Genomic DNA, 20,825 nt, shown 5'->3' with positions numbered 1-20,825 from the left:
ACAGGTGGGTAGGGAGCAAGATTTAAGATCTTTCATTAAAGTATTTCAATTATTGTTTGCAGGAACTAGGCAAACAGCAGGAGAACTTTACTGACTTTGCTGAGGATTTTGGGAAAGACTATGACTTCTCAGCCCGAGAACCATCAGATGCTCCAATGGACTTCTCCACTGCCCCTGGCAAGCCTCAGGAACACAGCGCTGAAGGCCCTGCTTACTCCTACACAACAAATGGACCTTTTAGAAATGTTGATGAGACTGGAGATTCTGGCATGGGTCAGAAGCCTTTCCCTCCCAAAATGGATGCAAGGTTGTTTGGAAGCATTAGGGACCCTGGAAATCCTTTTGCTACTGCCTTTGGACAAAACAGAGCTTTTCACCAAGACCATTCCTCTGTTGGTGGATTAACAGCTGAAGATATTGATAAAGCCAGACAGGCCAAAACAGGTTCAGGGCAGAAACCCTACAAACAGATGGTATGTTGTTTTAATTAAGGATTCTCAGTGCTGTGGTTTCTATTCTGGATTGTCCTTACTCACCTTGTTCTGTTTCTCTCATTTCTTCCTCTTCTGCTGTTCCCATTTTGGGAGGCAAAACAGGGAAGTGTCAGTGCTCATTAACCCTGTGATATTTGTTCTGTCAACAGCTTTTCAGTCTCTCTTTTCACACTCGCTCCTTCTTTGTCAGGTAATCTGATGTGAAAGGATGTTAAAAAGGTATACATAGGCTTAGAATTGGACTTAAGCTCCTCACAGTGGAGACTGTGGCTTCCTGTGTGGCATCTTGCAGTTGTAGAGGTGGAGGCAGTGTTGCTCTGAGCATAAGTAGATTGGAGAGTAACATGGCTCACAATTGCTGTTTTACTGCTTCATGCACTTGAGTGAGAGTGAAGAAGCCACAGCAGAACTCACAAGTGCAAATACTTGTCATCTGCTCTGACCTTGTGCGTCTTTCCCCACATCCAGTATCAGATGCCACTGTGGGCTCACTCAGGATATTTGATGAAACTGTATACTTGGCTACTCCCACTGTTGTGTGTGGAGGAACTGTCTGCAGTCCTGTGACTCTGATGACCCTCCATGAGTTCTAATTCCATGCATAGAAGGGAGTTTGGGTTAGCATTGTACAGCTTCTCCAAGTTCAAAATACAAGGGCTTCTGCGTTGAAAGTGAAAATGGGGTTTCCAGATGTGGTTATCAGCTCTTCTGTCTTTCCTACCCTCTTGTCCTCTCCTCTGCTCAGTGTGTTTCAGTTTATGATGTGTCCATTCTGCACAGTATTCCCTTGAAAAATCTCCCAGTAGATACAAGGCTTGGGTTCAAGGGAAGCTTTCTGCGGTATGGACTTGTTCAGGTGCTCTGGCTTGTGCTCTGATTTTGCAGGTGTCTGACCATGTGCCCAGTTAATTTGTGGATTTCTTGTTTTGTTTTTCCCCTCTCTCTCCACTGCAGCTCAGTGAGCGGGCCCGGGAGAGGAAGGTTCCTGTCACCAGGATTGGCCGACTCGCCAACTTCGGAGGTCAGTTTGCACTCCCATGTTTGCCATGGCACTTGGTTAATGGCTGGCTGTGACAGGGCTCCTGTTCTGCAGCATTGGGTGGTTCCATCTGCCAGTTCAGCTGGCTAATAGGAAAGTGCTTTCCCACAGACAGCTTGGTTAGCTCAGAGCTTGATTTGGGCTTTTTCATCTCTCTTAAGAGTTTAAGGCAGATGATTTGGGGGTGCATAGTAGAGCTGCACATCTTCATGGTGACACACACCATGTGGGCTGTGCTGTTTTAATGGGAGACTGAGGTGTAGGTTGTTCCCCAGCTTATACTCCTGTCCTGCACATGTGATTGCACTTTGAGGAAACTCTCTCAGTCCTTACAGTTTGCTGTTAATATCAAGCAGAGACAGCTGGAGCAGATGTTATTTTAAGTAATCTTTTCCCAGCCTTACCCTTGCTACTTCTCTGAACAGTATTTAAATATAAAACATATCCTACTGGTATCCCTTTTTGAGCATGGAGAGATAATAGTCAAGGTTTGATTTACTTGGTCTACAAGCAATGGCTGTTTTCTCCCAGGAAGGATGGAAATTCTGAGCTTGTAAAATCAAGCTAGCTGAAACCTAAATGAATTTTACATGCAGAATGGGACTTACTATATCAAAAAGCAGCTAAATAGCTTAAGTGATATTGACAGATGATGCATATTAAATGTCTTGTATCTAAAGTCATCAAATAATTTAACATGTTCCTGAAGAAAAAGGGATCACAGTATTGCAGGTGGGGAGGTGAACACAGCTAGTGCTATGTAGGTAATCATTGGATAAGGGCTCTCTCTTGCTGTGGTTGGGATTTTTTGTGACTATTTTGAGATGATAGTGGCCTGTCTAAGTTGAGAACAGTCTCTTGTGTGGCTCTTGTGATTCTCTTCCACAAAATTTGATAGAGAAGCACATGTACAAAGTTGACATCCTTGTGTTACAGATCCCAGAAGAAAGAAAAATAACCTGTCAAATGTAATTCAAATCAACTATTATATAAAAAAATATATTATGTCTCTGTGTGTCCTTTTGTCAGACTAATATGCACACTAGGAGGAGGTGGGGCAGGGGCTCATCCTATGTAGTGCAGGAATAAACAGCAAGTGAATTTCGTGATAAGTTTTTCATGCTTGTCAGATCTCTTTAACACTGTAGTCTATTGCAGGCACTCTGACTTCACAGCATGCTTAGTATTCCTTTAGGGGAAGCAGGTTTATGATCTGCTTTTTGGAGTAACAAGACATTACTTTAAAACTCACTTGACTCTTAAGCTCTAGTAGCACACAGGTCTCCATTCTAATCTAGCCTTGAATGTTATGAGAAGTATCACAGCACTTTTGGCTGTCACCTTTTGAGTTCATCTGCTGCTGCTTGCTGACAGCTGGTGGATCTGGAGTGGCAGATGACCAAATTTTCTGTGAACTTTGGGTTCTGGTGCTGTTGGTTTATGTTCCAGCTTTTGGCACCTAAGGCTGTTGTGTGAGGGAAGGCTAACTCATGCTTCCAGGGGAAGTATAACCTGCCTTCTCCTAACCTCAAGGTAAAAACCAAAACAAACAGCGCCATTAGACCAAAACCACTAAGGGAGAGTAGGAAAGAAAGAGATTGTTTATAAGCAGCGTCTCTAGACATCTGTGTGTCATTTTTTTTTTTTTTTGTGTTGCTACTCTCCTCCAGTTGTCTACTTTATATGATTAAAATGGCTGGCAAGACAGAGTGCTTGCTTTTAGAGGGCTTCTGGGGGAAAATTCTTCAGCAGAGATTGCTCAGATTTTCTGGTCTCTGCAATCTCTTGTTAGCATTCTTTGCTTATCTTTCCCTCTGAATTTTAATTTGCAACAGCAAAGATAAACAGTACTGTCCGTACAGTGGCTTAGCAAACAACAGATGTGGTCTATAGGTAGTTTATTTCAGTTAAAGATATCCACTGGTAATATTTTGGGACTTCTTTCAAGGGCCTGTGGTAACAGGATGAGACATAATGGCTTTAAACTGACAGAGGATAGGCTCAGATTAGTTGTTAGGAAAAAATCCTTTATTCAGAAGGGTGGCAAGGCACTGGCACAGCCTGCCCAGAGAAGCTGGGGATGCCTCATTAACTGGAAGTGTTCAAGGCAAGGTTGAATAGGGGAGGATGAAGGAATATTGCAGAAGAAATTAATTCCTGCTCTACTGCCTGGCTTTTTACATTGCCTTAAAAATAATTAAGGGCAGGAGGCTGCTCTGTATCTATGAGGGAATATAGCTTAAAGCAAGTAAACTTTTTGTGCAGGAATTTTCTTGTGTATTTTGGGATGCCATCTCCATTTGAAGACCCCAAGAAATCATTCTGGGAAATAAAATGGTTGAGGTGAATTCTTCTCCTACAATCTCCACACCAGTCAAACAAGCATTTGATTCTTTCTTATTTTAACTCTTTTTTTTTTTTTTTTTTAATTAAACCCACTTTCCCCCTTTATTTCTGTATTAGAACAGGTTGGATAAGATGGAGTGATGTTGAGTAGGTCAAAAACAGAGTTCATATAACTATTCCTGGGGTCCAGACAGCTGAATCCCCATGCTATTGGCATGATCCGATTCCTCCTTCTGTCTTTGCATGTTTTCTTTTGTCCGCTCCAGTGTTATAGGGAGTGTTCAGCTGTGTCTCAGCTGTGATGTCAGGACATGCTGGTGGGTGATGGACAAATTAGCAACAGGAGGCAAAAATACTTGGACTGCTGAGTTTGCCTGGCTTCTGTGGGCAAAGAACATTTTACTGGAAGGACTGATGTTTTCCAACACTTGGATGTAATGCTGAGCTAATATTGCTCTGTGATCAGCACAAGATCCTCTATTGAACTTCTTAGTCATTTTTATGTATTTTTGTATGCTTCTTGAAGCAGCCGGAGTCACTGCTAGTAGAGGTATTTATAATACTAAATAGCATCCTTGATTTTTATTTATTTGTTCTTCCCAGGATTGTAATTGACAAAACAGATTTTTTTCTGCAGTTTTTTTGTTCCATGCTTGTTTTGTAGCCTGATAGTTCATCAGTTCCATCTACTCGGTCCTTTTTTTTTTTTTTATTTCCATTCTCCCTTCCTTGCCTTATTTGACTTTTCTAAGCTGTTCCTGTCTCCCTTAATCATATTCCTGGTTTCTAAGTTTATTATTTTAATGATTTAATAAGGTTCTTTTGCAATAAAGAAAATTCAGGAAGCTTGTGGTGAAGTCTAGATTTAATGTGATTTTAACAATTTTGAAAGCAAAAAAAGCAAAAACCTAGTGTGTTGAGGTATGTTAGTAAAGTATATACAGGCCTGACGGCTGCAGGACTCAGATTGTCATGTGAGTGGCAAGTGAGTGTATTTGGTTTGCTTTTCAAGGGTTTAGTGGTAGCTTCTGTGACAAGCTGCCAAAAACTTCCCCCGTATCCATCTCCAAGATGGCTCCAAGCCAAGGCCGTCAGTGACGGTGGCTGCGCCTCTGGGATAAGAGTTAAGGGGAAAAAGCCTGCACAATTGCAGCTGGAGAGGGGAGTGAGAGAAACAGCCCTGCAGACACCAAGGTCAGGGAAGAAGGAGGTGGAGAAGGTGCTCCAGATGCTGGAGCTGAGGTTTTCTGGCAGCCAGTGGTAAAGGCCATGGTGAAGCAGCTGTGCCTCTGCAGCTCATAGAGGGCCACAATGGAGCAGAGTTCCACCTGCAGCCCTTGGAGGAGCCCACAGTAGAAGAGATGGTTGCTTGAAGAAAGCTGTGTGAAGCCCATACTGGAACAGGTTTGCTGGCAGGACTTGTGACCCTGCTGTGGGCCTGTGCTGGAGCAGCTTGTTCCTGAAGGGTTGCAGCTTGTGGAAGGGGCTGTGCTGGGGAAGTGTGTGAAGAACTGCAGTCCATGGAAAGGACTCATATTGGAGAAGTTTGTGGAGAACTGCTGTGGGAGCAACCCCACAATGGAGCAGGGGAAAAGTGTGAGGAGTCCTCTCCCTGAGGAGGAAGGAGCAGCAGAAACAACGGGTGGTGGACTGACTGTTACAACAATCCCCATCCCCCTGTCTTGCTGAGGAAGGGAAGGAGGGAGAGAATTCAGGAGTAAAGTTAAACTCAGGAAAAAGGGAGGAGTAGGAGGAATGTCTTACATGGTTTAGTATTAATTTCTCATTATCCTACTCTCATTTGATTGGTAATAAATTGAACTAATTTCCCAAGGTTAAATCTGTTTTGCCTGTGATGGTGATTGCTGAGTGATCTCCCTGTTCTTATGTTGACCCATGAGCTTTTCATTATATTTTTCACTGCCCTGTTCAGCTGAGGAGCCTTCAGGGTGTGCTGTGTGGCAATTGTGGTGTTTTACGTGACCAAAACCAGGGCACAGGCTGCTCCAGGGGAGGGTCCTGCTCGTGCTTGTCCTTTCCCTGTGCTTGGCAGGCTGATCAGAGTGATAACAGCCCATTCAGCTCCTGTTTGTTCTGTTATGTCAGTTGCTGAGCAAGAGGTTTCTGCCTGAACAAAACTGGTTCCAGATCATCTCTTGATAGGCTTGGCTTGAAGTGTACCAGATGCTGCAGATGCCTGGAAAATATTCTAAGAGCCACTCTGCTGGTATAGAACCAAGTGGCATTTTCCAGGGCTGAAATAATCTGCATGAAGTGCAAAATGCAGGAGAATGACTTTATGTAGGTACGTAAGCATATTAGTTTTTCAAGGTGCTGAACAATGGCTGTTGAACAATTCTGAGAACTGTCCCAAAATGATTAATCTTGGAGGAAATACACATCTTGCAGACAAGGAAAGTAAAGAACATCAGGAGTGATCTGTGCAAGTAGATTAGGGGCCCAGAGCAGGACAGTGCTTTTGTAGTGCTGCAGGCTCTTTGGAAGGGTGACTTGGTCCTGGTAACAGATGAGCAGCAGCAGCTAAGTCCCATGTAGCTGCTTACTCATTTCCTTCCACTGCAGGAAGGAATAGGAAAGAGCAAAAAGGAGAAAACTTGGAAGCTGAGATAAAGAGTTTAAGAGAGGAAGCAAAGAAAGCTCCATGTTCAAGCAAAGCCGCTAGAAGAGTTCATTAACGACTCCCTACTGGCAGACAGATGTCCAGGTATTTCCTGACCTCAGCATCTGTAGTGGTTACTTGGGAGGGCAAACACTTTAACCCCAAACATCCACCCTTACGTTCTCCTTTTTTGCAAGCTTGACTGCTAAGCAGCAGCAAACACTGTGATTATAGTTTGAAGATGCTTGAAGCCTTTGCATAAACTTCAGATCTTTAAAGCTTAGCAGCTGTTTAACCATGGACTTGTTTTTGCCCGACTTTAGTTTATTTGAAACTGTTGTTGACTGGCAATTGGAATTTATTTTTTTGGAAACTGGATAGTGGAGCAGTGAGGAAACTGTAAGAGCACCTATTGAAAAAGCAGCTCTTTTTCTGGTGCAGTCTACGGTATTAGTGCAGATGCTCAGCTGTGCACATCCATGAGAGGGAAGGTGCAAAACACATTTATTTGTAGTCTGATCTTGCCCACACTGATGTAAACCCAAGCTGCTTTTAAACAAGCTGTAACCTCTCCAGCTTTATTCTGGAAGACAGAGTAGAATCTGGTTCCTAGTCTTTCATTTACCTTAGAAGTGGTTTGTGTCTTAATGATGAAGAGATTAGAAACTTCAGATATACATTATTTTATGTCCAGGCTGTAGGTCTGGTAGTTTTTAATTTTAGACATTGAACATAGAGCCTTTGGAAGACAATGTGATGTTTTTAATTTGAAACCAATTACTGCCAGTCAGTTAAGTCTAGCTCTGGTAATAACCAAGCTGATTTATGATGGGGAGCATTGTTTGGTGAAAGTGGGATCAAGGCCAACAGAAGTGTTCTGTGTGTGGTGTTTAGTCTAGAAAATCACATTTTCTTGTTGAGATATGTCTTTGTTGGCTTCCTGTGTGACTCTTGGTACTGCCTTGCTCCAAGTTACTGTCTTGCATGTGGGATCTGATTGTAAATGATCGTGTATCAGCATTTTAGTAGGTGTTTATGCTGTGTTTGAAAAGCCTTTTTGCTTGTTTTCTGCTAAGCCTAGGGGTATCTTTCTCACTTTGTTTAGCTAATAATATCTCTGGATTTCTGGTGCAAAACTCTTGCTCCTTGGTGATGCATGATTTGGCACAATTGAAGGGTCTGCACAAGTTAGTTACTAACATCAAACTTCAGTGCTACAACTCCATAGAAAAGCTCGCAGAAAATATAGAAAAACTAAAAAAATCCAAAACCAACCTAAACCTCAAACAAAAGCCATCCCACAAAACCCCCCACAAAACCAACCAAAAACCCAAACCCCAGCCACCTTGTAATGTCACAGATGCCTCCTGTGCTTCACCTTCTGCAGGATTTTCTGGTCCCAGTGCATGTAGTCTGTAAGACTGAAAGTGGAGCTATTTGTGAAGCAGGAAAACTATACAAGCCTGAAATTGTACTGGGTGAGGGGAGCTTGTAATTGAATGATTTTTAGGAGAGAGGAAAAACTTCAGTGCAGGTTGAGGATCACTTAGTTTGTGGCCAGGCTTTCTCACTTGAGTCTACAAAACTTGTGCATGTGGTTCTTCCTGCACACGTGCAAAATGCCGTGTGCTGGACAGCTCTGCTTCCTTCATTGTGCTGACTTTGTTCCCTGGTTGTTTTACCTGGGAAGTTTTCCAGTAGTGCCTTGGGCAGGGCTTGCGGTGCTTGGAAGGCAGGTGCACCCAGTGCTGTCAGCAGTGTGGGAGTATGGCACAGTGGGATGCACCACTCTTGAGGAGATGTGGGGCAGCACCATCTGTTCTGCCTGCCATATCATTTATTATCCAGAAAAATAAATATTTTGGTATTGGGAAGGCAGTGAGAGCTTTGGTAGTATGGATTGCTGCATGATTAGATCTGTGCCTCATTTAATCGTCGGTGCCTTTGCTCTGGTTAGTGGAGGCAGATAACGGCTGCTTTTGTAGTTGTAGCTTAACCTGTGGCTGTGAAACAGCACCCTGGAATTCACTGCTTGCCAGAGTGATAGTGAATGTGGAGTGCTGATGTTTTGTCTCCTGGTCTTGCTGTTGCTGTGTGGGATTACTCCCCAGCTCCTTGGGACTGCAGGTTGCAACACTGCTGGTGTAAGGTGAGCCTCAGGGAAAAACGTGTTTCTGTTCATCACAGTAAATGAGCACATGGAAGGAAGAGGCAGCTAATGAGCACAATTAAACCTAATGCTTAGGTAGCAGGGTTGCAAAACTTTACACTCTGTTGGCAGTGGCTTCATCCTAAATATGGTTTTTCCTCCTGCTGTTAGGCATGGTGGGGAGTGAGAGGGATTCTGTTCTTGAGAATTGTACTTTGAGAACCATATTTGTGAGAGTTTTGGCTTCTTTTTTTTCCTTTTTTTTTTTTTTTAAATAAATTCCATGGTTTCAGTATACAGCAGGAGATTAACCAGAGCACAAAGCTCTGAGTAACACTTGTGACATGTTTTATAAAAGCCAGATGTCCCAGACTGGCCTAGCCTGTGATTCCTGGCTGGCCTGCTGGGCTGAAGAAATGCAGGAGAAAACTCTTCAGTGTTGAGTGAAGATGACTCCATTGCAAAAGCCAGGATGTTCTGATAGAGCTGTTGTGCATTTGGATCTATGGCTTAACATTAAGTACCAAAAATGCTTCTGTATGTGGCTTGGAAGGTTTTTTTCATTCTGACTTGAGTCTTTTTCTTATTTTAAAGGGCTAGCTGTTGGTCTTGGCATTGGGGCGCTGGCTGAAGTGGCGAAGAAGAGCCTTAGACCTGAGGAACGCAGTGGTAAGCCCTTTCAATGTCTTTCCGTTTTCTTTTTTCCTCCTCTTTATTTCATCCCCAGACACAGTTCAGCTGCATTTGCAAGATTTGTATTCTTTTGAAGGCTGGGTAGTGAGACCGAATAACAGGGGGTATAGGTAGTTCTTTTATTTTCAGTATTATTCTTCATCTCTTGGCTCTTCTCCCATCTCAGTACACCACAGCCTCACTACATAGACAGAGGCCAGAGGAATATACCAGAGAATGTTTTTGTGCCAGCACAATTTGTACTGCTTTATTTTCCCATAGCCAACCCTGAGGTTGAATACTACCCCTATGCCCATTCTTGGACTGTCTTGACTTAACAATTGTTTTTAAACTGTTCAGTGAAACCATGCAGTTCTGTTGGTACAAAAACTTTAGATGAGTCTGTGTGTCTGAAAGTTTTGTTAGTGGTTGCAGTTAAAGGATGTTGTGTTTGAAATTAAAGGATGTTCTGCCTAGGAGGAACTTGGAGGATGGCTGCTTCCTTATAAGAGAGACAAAGTGCTTTATGCTCCTATTAAATGGAAATTATTTATTTCCAATATCTGTCTTTTGCTGACTTCTAAAGGACTCTCATAACATGCAAAAAGCTGTGCTGTGCAAATTGGCCTGATCCTCTTTCCAGCTTATTTGAAGTTGGTGGTAAAATGTTTCTAAGTTGTACTTGATCATGTCATGGTGGCTTTCTTCTAAGCATATGTGTTGGTGAAATATTGTGGAGGGGTGTGTGGGTGAATGGTTTAGTGCATAGAAAATTCAGGTGTTCTTCTCCACAAAACATGAGATTACTCTAAAGTTTATGGTTCCATTCACTTGTTTGTTATCCAGGAAAAGCTTTGGTGAAATACTGCAAAATGTCAAGGTCTCTTACAGTTGCTGTGGGCTGTTTTGTCTTCAGCTGGTCTCTCTGGTTTGACTGGTATGATTGTGTGTTTAGGTTACTTCCAGTGACTGGAGGGAGCTGATGAAAGGTTGAAGTACTTGTACCTGGAAGTAAAAATGGAAGTCAAATTGTTCCTTGTTCAGAAGTATTACTTTCAGATAATGACATCTGTTGGGTCCTTGTAATTCTACTCTGTGGCTGGTAGTATTCTGCTACAAAGCCAGTTTCTGTCTTCACCTTGGTCATCTTTGGGTGTGGAAGAAGGATGGAAATTGAACCTCTGTTTTAGGAGGTACTGGAGTGGATGAAAAATGAAGAAATTTAGAGTGGGGAAAACCACTAAAAGAACAAAGCAACTGAACAAAAAAATCCCAACTGAAAGAAATTCCCAAACCATAAAACACTTCAGGATATGAAACACTTTAGTGGGAGGAAGGGGTTGTGGAGGACCCAGGACTCTGCTTGTATTTAGAATACCAAGATGCAAATATTAACAGCAAGGTAATACAGAGCAGCCCAGCAGAGAAAAAGGATCCTTGGCAAAGAGTTCTTGTTTCTCTCTAAGACCTGAGATGTTTGAGGATGGATGGGTTTCCTTTGCTTTGATTTAAAAACATGCACTCAGGCAAACACAGCTCTTCCTGTAGAGTCCTTGAAGGCTTTTTGCTTTCAGCACTTGGGATGTTTGACAGGCTGTTGATACCTGTTGGAAGCTGATGATTTGTGTTGCTTTTAACAGAGACAGAATTGCACAACTGTTGGTATTTTTCTGCTTGCCAGAGTATTTTCTAATTGGGCACACCCCAAGTGAAAACATGAGCTTGCAGAGCTATGAAGTTTGAGGGAATAACATGAGCTTTGTTCCTCTCTCTTAGAGCATGAAAAGGATTGCTTTTATTTATTTTTTATTTATTTAGAGGGCAGAAGACACTTTCTCTTTGCAATAAAGCATTTGCACCTCTAGACTTTAGTCTTCTTGATGGGGAAACTACTGCTTTTCTCTGTCAGAAGTCTGCTTTAGAGTCTTGAATCCTGCTTTGGGAAGAGTGATTTTCTTGAACAAACCTTGGTTAAAAAATAGGGCAATGAGAACAGTCAACTTCAGTTCTAGGCAGGGAATTAGAAAATTACCTGGCTTTTATTTTTGGGTGTTTGTTTGTCTTTCCTTGTTGCTTCCCCTTTTGCTGTCAAGTGTTCTTAGATAAGATCTTGGAGCAGGGGTTGTGCTGTAAAGGAGAGTAATATTTATAGTGGAACTGAGAATGCCAAGAGCAGCAAGTGTGGAGGTGAGGCAAATGTGAAAAACTTGCAGCTTTTGTACTCTTCTGGAGCTTCTCAGGCCAAAGACACAAGGACACACTTCCAGGTGACTCAGCTACAGCCTCTAGCTAGTGTCCTTGCGTGTGTTTTCCACAGTATTTTGGAGTGGTGGGTAAGGCTCCAGGAATGAGAGCTCTCTCCATGGGCTCTGCTCCTGCAGAGGACAGGTACACAGTGGGAGTACAAGATTCCATCTTCTTACTGTTTTTCTGACATTACCAGCCTGAGCTGTTCCTGGGGGAAATCTCATTACATAAGTACCTCTACATTTCTTTAAAAATACCTCTGCATCCCTTTCCTGATCTCAACTTGAGGCATTTATTCCCAAGTTTTATGGCTGCCAGCACCATGAGTTTGAGCTGAGACCTGTCTCTTGAGAATTACATATTGTCCTGTTCTTGGGAAGCTGCTGGAGGATGTAGTTTCTCTCCCTATTGCTGCAATATTAATAGTAACTTCTTGGCACTTGAGACTTAAACAAGTGGGATGTGTGTGTATGCCCAAAGGCTTGCCGAGGAATTTCACTCTCTCGCTGGCATCCAGGAGTAATGAGGAAGGGCTTTCTCTTGGTTGCCCTCCTCTTGCCTAGTTAGTACAAACTAAAGCGTCTTCACACCTTTAAAATGGAATGGGAAACACAGGTCCTTTAGTCCCAACCCCTTAGCCAGACACTCCTGAGCTACACATGATCCTGATAGCACAGCTTGTGCTTCTTCTTTCCATTGCTGTTATCAGAAGAGGGACTGCAAATTCCTACTCTCCTGCACGTTCTGATCTGTTTTTTCCTGCTTGGCTTCCCCATCCTTGTTTAGTAGCCACAGGACCCATCTCTCCCTACTTTGGATTGTTTCTGTTTCCATAAACAATTCACTCCTTCAGGGACTTAGCCTAGAACAAATATGTCTGGTGCAAGAGTTGGTGAATTTCTTCCTTTTCCATCCAAGCCTGATGTCCTGGACATAAATTCATTCCGCTGCCAAATTCTTTTAAGTGGGTGCAGGGTGGTGGTTTTGTTTTTTGTTTTTTGTTTTTGTTTTTTTTGTTGTTGTTGTTGTTGTTGTGGTTTTTTGTGGGTTTTTCCAGTTTGAATTTTCCTGGTAGACTGATAACCTCCTCTGTCACTGGTGACCTTGATTGGCAGCCTCAGTATTTAAAGTGTGTATGTAAATACAGAATAAGGCCCACACAGGGTGGGAATGGGAAAATAGAATAAGTTCCCAGGAATTAAAATGAGAGTGCCCAAATAAACAGCTGCTGATACAAGTATAGATACTCTGGGTTCAAGGACAACTTTGTCACTTATTAATGGTCTGTCCTGGGCAGTTCTTCAGGCACTGCACAAATACCAGGCTGGACAGAGCCCTGACAGGCTGGCACTTGGCCTGGATTTGAACAGAGGGATTTTCTTATGAAAGGCAGTAATGCAATATCCTTGGGTTGTCCGTCTCAAGTGCTTAGGCTATGTTCTTGAGTATTCCCAAGCCCCAAAGTTTTTGTGGCAGATGGTCCTACAACAAATACAAAGTCCAGTCACTAGTTCTCCATTTCCGACTGGCAAAGAAGGTGGAAAAGGAGTGATGTAGCAGTGAGTTACACATAGATTTGGAAAGGAAAAAAAATACAAGTGGGTCAAGCACTAGTGAGAGTGTCTGCCTGCTGCCTGTTCTGTGGAAGAACTCACAGGCCCAGGCACTGTAGCTTCAGGAGCCTTAATTTCTGAGGTGTCCATGTTGCCATGGCTCATATGTGACTTCTATTTGCCTTTTTTTTCTTTCTCTGGTGAATAGGTGAAACCTATTTGTGAACTGAAGATGGGGAGGAAATAATGTAAGGCACCAAAAGGTGCCAGCCATCTTTGGGTAAAATGTTAACTCACTGAAAATTGGTTTATTTTTTTCATGAACTTGTGGTGGGTTTTATCCCCACTCCCTTTTCACCCAGCCTTGGAAGCCTGTGTCTGTTTTCTCTCTGTTTGCCATTGACACCGTACTGCTTTTCACTCTTGCTTCCAGGTCACCTTCTTGTTCATGCAGACTTGTAGCAAAGTACATAAGCAAGAGCTACTCCCGTGCTTTTGGGCTGCCTGGTGATCAGGTGGACCCCTGGAGGCTTGACTTCAGTGAGAAGCTGGCCAGAAGAGGATTTGGGACTGCCTGTGTTTGACTCTTTTTCTAATAAGAGTTAAAATTGTCGGAGCTCACTGGCTTCTGGATGTGGCTTTAATCATTAACTAACCCCTTTATTCTGCTGCTGACTCAAAGGAGGATGTTTCTGTGTGCAGAGGTGTGAAGGAATATACAGCTTTGATTCAGTATTTTCACTAGGTCTTGTGTGTCATCTCATACAGGGATTTGCCTCCTCATTGCTAAGGACACAACTTTCTGATAGGACACTTGAGAGACAGCTTTTCAGTTGTGCAAAGCCAGATCTTTCTTCCCTGGGTAACTCTATCTGTTCAGTCTCTAAGTCTCCTTACTACATCCATTATCCAGAGCAAAATGTGCTCCAAGGATTGCAATGTGCTGGATATAGTGAATTCTCAACCTGTCCTACTTTTCCATATCTTGCTCTGAAGAGGAGGATGGCTGTCCTGTGTACTCCTGGTGTTTTTATCCCCATTCTCGTGTACATCCTTCACTTAGGACAGGGGTTTGTAGAGAGAGATGTCCCAGATGCAGTGCCATCTTGCTGCTATCCCACAGAACAAATGAAAGAGTGGGGATGAAGGGCAGCAGAGCAGCCTGTACCTGACACATCTGTGCTCTGCCTGTGGAGAGTTCTGTGGAATCATTTCTGCAGGGAAGGTCTGTAAGTAATCCAGCTGCTTGCAGGAACTGAAGGGTGTCTGTCAGATCAGTAACATGCTTGGCACCTCAAGAAAATGGTACCTAATTGTGACCAGAGTTTAGACAGCAGCTACTTCACTCTGTCTCTGTTATTTCTTCTGTCCCTTAGCCAGTCTGAGTCCCACTGTGTACCTTCCTGAGAGCTACCAGGAGATGGAGAGGATCTCTGGCTATTCTAGTCAGCACACGACACAGCAGTAATTTCCATTTGCTGGCTGAGATCTCCCAGGCTGTTTTCATCTGCTGTGGCCTTTTTGGGCGCTGCCTATTGTTTATAGGGGCTTTAGCTGCTCTGTCCTCTGTTCCTCTAAAGTAGTCAAAAAAAGATGTAGCTGCAAGATCAACATATTAGCGGTGAGCTCTGCAGCCTGGCTGCAAGGCCTGACCTTCCTCCTCCTTGGCTTTCTGTCAGCAGGAGCTGATCTACAGCCCCAGCAGAGAGGTGGGTGTGTGCGTGCCTGCCCCCTCTGTCCCTGCTCTACTGGGCATTGCCCTGGAAGGTAGTTCTGGCTTGCTTCTCCCAAAGGGACCACAAACTAGAATCAGGGCCTGCTTCCCCTCTCCCTTAATAAAAAAAAAAAAAAAAAAAAAAAAAAAAAGTGGGGGGGAAGTGCTTCTTATGCCATACAATCCCTCTGTTGCGAACTTGGAACTGGCACTGGTGTGGAACTGGCACTGGTGTGTACATGGCTGCATGACCTCTCTGAACCTGTCAGATATGAGGCTTTACACATGCTTGGGGACAGGAACATGTGTTTAAATGTGTATAGTTTGGTCTTGTTCTGTGCAAGTTTCCACGTTAAGAGGTTGGAAGAGTTGTTGGTCTGTGCCAGTGTGCTTCCAAGGCTTTTGAGGATTCCCCCTTGCTGTGGCTCACTCCCCCTGCCCTTCTGAGGCTATGGCTATGCTGCAGCCCATGGTGTGGGACTCAAGACACCTTTGCACAGTGTATTAGGCTGTGCTGGCTGGCACAGTGAGTTCAGGCACCAGCATCTACCCAGGATCCCAGACAGTTTGCAGAGTAGCACAGACATTCTTGGAGGCTGTGACTTGCTGCTCCTGGCCCTCAAGCCAACAATGTCAAAGTTGTCTCAAGGCACATGTACAACTTCAGTCCATGCCCCTGGGTTGCAGTGAAGGCACTCGGTTTAGTCCTGGTTTGATTTCCCATAGGGAAAGGCAAATCTCCTGTTGAATGTGGGCTAATACAGTGGAGTGGGCTTGCCAAGATCAAGGTGTTCTTCATTCATTACTCTCTTTCCTTGCCCTCAGGGAAGAAAGCAGTGATGGATTCTAGCCCGTTCCTGTCAGAGGCCAATGCAGAAAGGATTGTGAGGACCTTGTGCAAGGTCCGGGGAGCAGCACTGAAGCTGGGACAGATGCTAAGCATCCAAGGTAAGTGGTAGCACAGGTCCTCAGCTGTCCTTTGTGCTGCCAGGTGTGACAGGGTCAGCTGTCTGCAATCAGGCAGTGTCAAGTGAATGTGGAGGCTCAGAACAAATGGCTTTCTTCTGTGAGAGCAGTGATGGAAATGTTTGAGTTCCATCTAATCCCAGTATGAAAGAAATAGATACATGCACTTATACACCACCACACTCTCAATGTCCTTATCATGTGTAACTGAAATTGGTTGACAGTAGGGCGACACTGTGAATTTTAGTGTCTGTGTTACAAGCAATTGTTAAGAAGCAGAGCTGTATTACACTGATTGCAGGTGTCCTGCTAGAAAGGAGGAGGGTGACAACAAGAACGTGATCCTGTTCTTTGTTCACCAAAAGTGGTCAAGGTTATATCCACAATACTCTCCCATTATAGAAACCTGTTTGTGGTTCATGTGCTCTGTGGGCACTGAAGCTGGAAAGGCCAGTAGAGTTGATAACCTTAACAGGTATAAAACACTTGTTTCCATCCTGAGAAGACTTCAAACTGCTATTTAATCCATTGAGCTCAGAGGCCAGTGACCACAGATGAAGGCAATGAGTGACATCAGTGTCTGCACTGAACTGTTAGGTTACCCCTGGGAGATGGCAGGTGTGCTCAGTTCAAACCTTATCTGGATCTTTCCACTTTGTCTTCCTGCCCAGCCAGATAGAGAAGGAAAGAACCTGCCAGAAACAGCTGTAAGACTTGTCTGGAAATAGCTTTCAATATGTTTCTGAAACTGAGTAAGTGTCTGAGTGTTTGAAGTACTCACTTTACTTGGCTTATGCTTCTACTTGAATTTTTGTAGGTATTAGCTGATGAGACTGGATCTAGTAGAGTATTAAATGCTTTGGACTCACCAACAAAACAAGATCAGTTCACTGTCCCAGAGAGCCCTGATTGGCATTTCATTTGCTAATCAATTGGTTTAGCTAGGTGCCAGGCTGATGGCCACCTGGCAGAGCCTAGTGGGAGGCATTGGCTGCTGTGTCAAAGACTTCCACCCACATGCTGTTTTCTCACCCTCTAGAAACTGCCAGGTGCCACTGATGGCTCACAGTACAGATCCAGGAGGAGCTCCTGTGCTCCTTGCCTTCCAGTACCTCTGGTATGTGGGCTGAGTGAGCCATGCCTGGAAATCATCTCTGCAGTTAACCTCATCTACCATAGGTGGGATTAATTTCAGATTCTTGGGACACCACTGAGTTGTGCCTGCTGTATGCCCAAGCCTGGTCACAGCTGCCATAGGCCTGGATATGAGTGCAGTGGGGGGAACTGTGAAAGGCTGGCTCTGAGGAGCAGAAATGCTCTGGATTTTCATAACTTGCCTGCTGTCTTCTAATGTTACGGGTGCTCTGGCAGGAGTGTCAAATACTTGCAGATTGACTTCACTCTGCTGTCAGGAGCAGGCCTTCAGCAACTTTGGTGGTTGTACCCAGCCCTCATTTGGACTCTTGCTATAAGTGTGCGGACTCTGCTGTGCCTGGCAAGAACGCAGGCCCATGGTGACCTTGCTGGGGGACACCTGTGGTGAAATAAATCACACCATCAACAATGCAGAGTCTGTTTCTTGGGGTGGCCGTTTGGACAGGAGGGTTTCATGCAGGTCCTGCCACTTTGTGGGCTTCTCTATGGCCTGGAGAGTTTGAATTCACTGCTTCTGTCAGCAGGTCTGGGTGCTAACCAGGGGCAGGGGCTCCCTGTACCTGAGCACAAGTCACAAAGCAGTGTCCTTAAAATCCCTAATGTCTGTTGTGTCCCACTGATGTGGGAGTCAGTGGATTTGTTAGGGATGCACATTCCTAAAGGTCATGCACAGAAAAGATGCCAAAGGCCCCCAGTCATCCTGTGTTCTGGGAGATGTTGGAGAGGCAGCTGCATTTGCCAGCTCAGAGTGCCCTACCTTGGCTCCTGCTTAATTTTGTTCCAGTAAGGCCTCACCAGTTGACCACAAAGACGTAAAACCTTATTCATCAGCATGTGGTAAGCATGGCTTTGGCAGAGTTGCTTCCATGGCAAGACTGATTTTTGACATTGCTGCTGAGTTTCTGTACAGTCAGCCTGGACTTACAGGTTTCTTGGCTATTTGACGTCGTGCTCATGAACAAAGAGTGGGGGTAGTCAAGCACCTCAGCTTAGGATGGATGCCCTCTCAGACTAGGGGTTGAAACCCTTTGAGAGGTTTATGGATGTCAGCAGTAAGCAGAATAAAGGAAGTAAAATAAGAATAAAGTAAGCAGAATAAATAATCCCGAATGCCTGTTGCAGATGCTGATGCTTTGACAGAAACAGCTTTTGGGAGCAGGAGTCACTCTTAGTGAGATCCATTCTCCTTCTGCCCAGTCACCTTTGGCAGTGCAGGTGACACATTGCAGCATGATGGTTAATACCTTCACATAACCCTGAGAATATTTTTTAGAGTGTTCAGAGGCTGGGCAGTGATACACCATCAGTAACAGAGCAGGTGTTTCTTTCAGTGTTTGCAGTGCATACGCAAATGCAATGTCTCACCTTCTTGCGGGTTTGTAACGTCACAGCAGGAGTTCTACTCACTGGTCCTGCAAAGCCTGCTCCTCTCCAGCTTCCAGTGATGGAATGGGAGCTCCTCTTAAAAACTCCTGTTGGTTCCACAGTGGGGTTTTGTTAGTACTTTTAAATGCTGCTATGGCTTCAGTGGGAATTTGTAAACAATGCCGAGTGTTAATGTCACATCTCTGCATTATTTATCTTTTTCTATCCATTTCATTCAGCCGTTCTTCCCAGAACAGTCCTCTTAAGGTCACTGTTTTTCTTTTTTCCTGGGATAGACATAAGATGGTTCATGCATATGTATTTGGAGAGGAACAATAAATATTTGTTTGAATATCACAATTGCATGTGCAGGTTCAGTTCTCAGGATCAAGGCCTGTAGCGTCGGCTTTTCCAGCGTTGGGAGAGCAGGAGATAAATCTGATTCCTTTATAATAATTTATGAAATGAAAGCAGCAGTAGTAGTTTTTCTCTGAGTTGTTGTACAAGCCTTTGCTCAAGCAGAGGACTAATCTTTCAAGATGCCCCAGCCCATCCTCTTATGAGTATAAATATTTGCTTGCTAAATCCTTATGACATAAAAGTTTTGGCTCAGCTGTGTTCTCTTCTGCCCACTTGTAGTTGCTCTGCCTTTGGGCAGTTGTTTACGGTAGCAGATGCTGAATCCTGATTTCTCCAAGAGTTCAGTAGTTGTGTAAGTGGTGTTTTACCATTGCACAGTGTCCTAGAGGAGCTGTTGCCCCTTACAATGAAGTGGATAAAACCATGTTGGGAACCTTGGAGCACTGGGATGGCTCTCCAGGGGACCCTTCTGTGACTTGTGTTTCCACAAGGCAGTGGCCTTTTCTAGACTGGATGTTGTACTGCTGCCAGCCAGAAGATGGGCTGGTGTGTGACAGAGGCAGAGCACTCTGCTCCTAGGTCTGTGCAGCCTGTCACCACACCTGAAGAACTAAAGAATTACTTCTAAAACCTTCACTGGGGTGTGCCTGGAGCAGGACAGTCTGACTTGTCGGGATGCAGGAGCATGTTTCTTTGTGTGTTGAAGAATGCAATGCCTGCACTGACTGCTGTGTGCTTTCCCTTGGCAGATGATGCCTTCATCAACCCCCATCTCCAGAGGATTTTTGAGCGTGTACGTCAAAGTGCTGACTTCATGCCAATAAAGCAGATGATGGTGAGGAATGTTCCTGAGTGGTTATCAGAGAAAGGGACAATGGGCAGAAAAAATGTCACCTGTGACATGCCCTAGTAAGGGAGGTGGATGGGGATTTTAAAGACTATTTCAGTGATGTTACATATTTTCGGCTGTGGGTAACGTGTGATTCCTTCTCAATTATGTGCTGTCTTTTCTCTAAAAAAAAAATAGAAGAGGGGGGAAAAAATGAGGGAGTTTTTCATGTCCTGAGATTAATGTTGATGGAGCAGGATGCTGCACACAGATTTGGTTATAGGGTGTTGGTGAGTGTAGCCTCCTCTTGTGTGTTCTCTTTCTCATGGGTCTTAAGCTGGTGTCTAGATATGTCTACATCCCATTTTAGAAACAGACTTACGAGCCTTAGTCTGCTGGAAAATTAACAGCAGCTTTGTCCTTACCATTTTGGTTAACTTGCCGTCAAGAAGACTCGGAATGAAGTGAACTAAGTTTGCTTTTCCCAGTGTTCTCTGTAAATTAACATGTAAAGGGTGATGCAAATGGAACAGCCAGCATTACTTATCTTCTGAAAGACACTAAGCAGAGCTAGAACTTAAATGCAGCAGTCTGGCAGGGTAGCAAAAAAGATGTTAAAGCAGGCTGTGATGTTTAATTATCAATATTACCTTAGAGAGAGTTATGCCTGGATTGCTTCTGTTCAGCTTGGCAGCACGATGAAAGAGGAGAAATAGCTAATTCATTTTCTTGCTCATTTTCTGGAAAATAGCAAGTGGCACCCAAAAGGGGATATTTGTATTGCCAAGGCAGTGGTGTTTGTGTTCAAGATTTCTGTCTTTTAGGGCAGAGCCCCACAGAGATCTAACCAGCACCTGTTCAGTACTGGGGCAGCATTGCTGGCTGGACCATTCCTTGCCTTGGTGTGTAATCACAAGGCACAGAGGATGATCTGGAAAGCAGGTTTTAGTCCCTTAGAGGATCATGATTTCCAAGACTGAAAGTCTTAAATCTTTGCTTCCCATACCCCAATCCTTTCTATTTATTTGTAGAAAACTCTGAGCAATGATCTTGGCCCCAACTGGAGGGATAAACTGGAGTCGTTTGAAGAACGTCCCTTTGCTGCTGCTTCAATTGGTCAGGTTCATCTGGCACGCTTGAAAAATGGGAAAGAAGTTGCCATGAAAATCCAGGTGGGCTTTACAGACCAACCATGTCTTGTTTGTGCTCATAGAAGGGTGGGGGAGCTACATGTGTACTGCTAAACAAACAAGAAATATTTTAATGCAAGTGAAGATATGATGTCTTACCTAGTGCAAGCTGAGTGGAAAAGACAG

General features: G+C 44.0%; 1 protein-coding gene across 1 annotated transcript in view; it reads left to right on the top strand.

The window, feature by feature from the left end:
- The window catches only part of COQ8A (coenzyme Q8A), a 43,326-nt gene that overhangs the window by 13,994 nt on the left and 8,507 nt on the right, over positions 1-20,825 (top strand). Inside the window, exons 3-8 of the mRNA XM_005523283.3 lie at positions 63-473; positions 1,449-1,515; positions 9,243-9,317; positions 15,660-15,782; positions 19,430-19,515; positions 20,541-20,681. Coding sequence (XP_005523340.1) covers positions 63-473; positions 1,449-1,515; positions 9,243-9,317; positions 15,660-15,782; positions 19,430-19,515; positions 20,541-20,681 — 903 coding nt within the window. The remainder of the gene's footprint in view (positions 1-62; positions 474-1,448; positions 1,516-9,242; positions 9,318-15,659; positions 15,783-19,429; positions 19,516-20,540; positions 20,682-20,825) is intronic.

This window comes from Pseudopodoces humilis, chromosome 3 (genome assembly GCF_049639895.1).
Source record: "Pseudopodoces humilis isolate 2021_Gansu_Grassland_sample_001 chromosome 3, ASM4963989v1, whole genome shotgun sequence".
Lineage (NCBI taxonomy): Eukaryota > Metazoa > Chordata > Aves > Passeriformes > Paridae > Pseudopodoces > Pseudopodoces humilis.
Note: the sequence above shows the minus strand (reverse complement) of the source record. Positions and strands in the feature narration are given on the sequence as shown.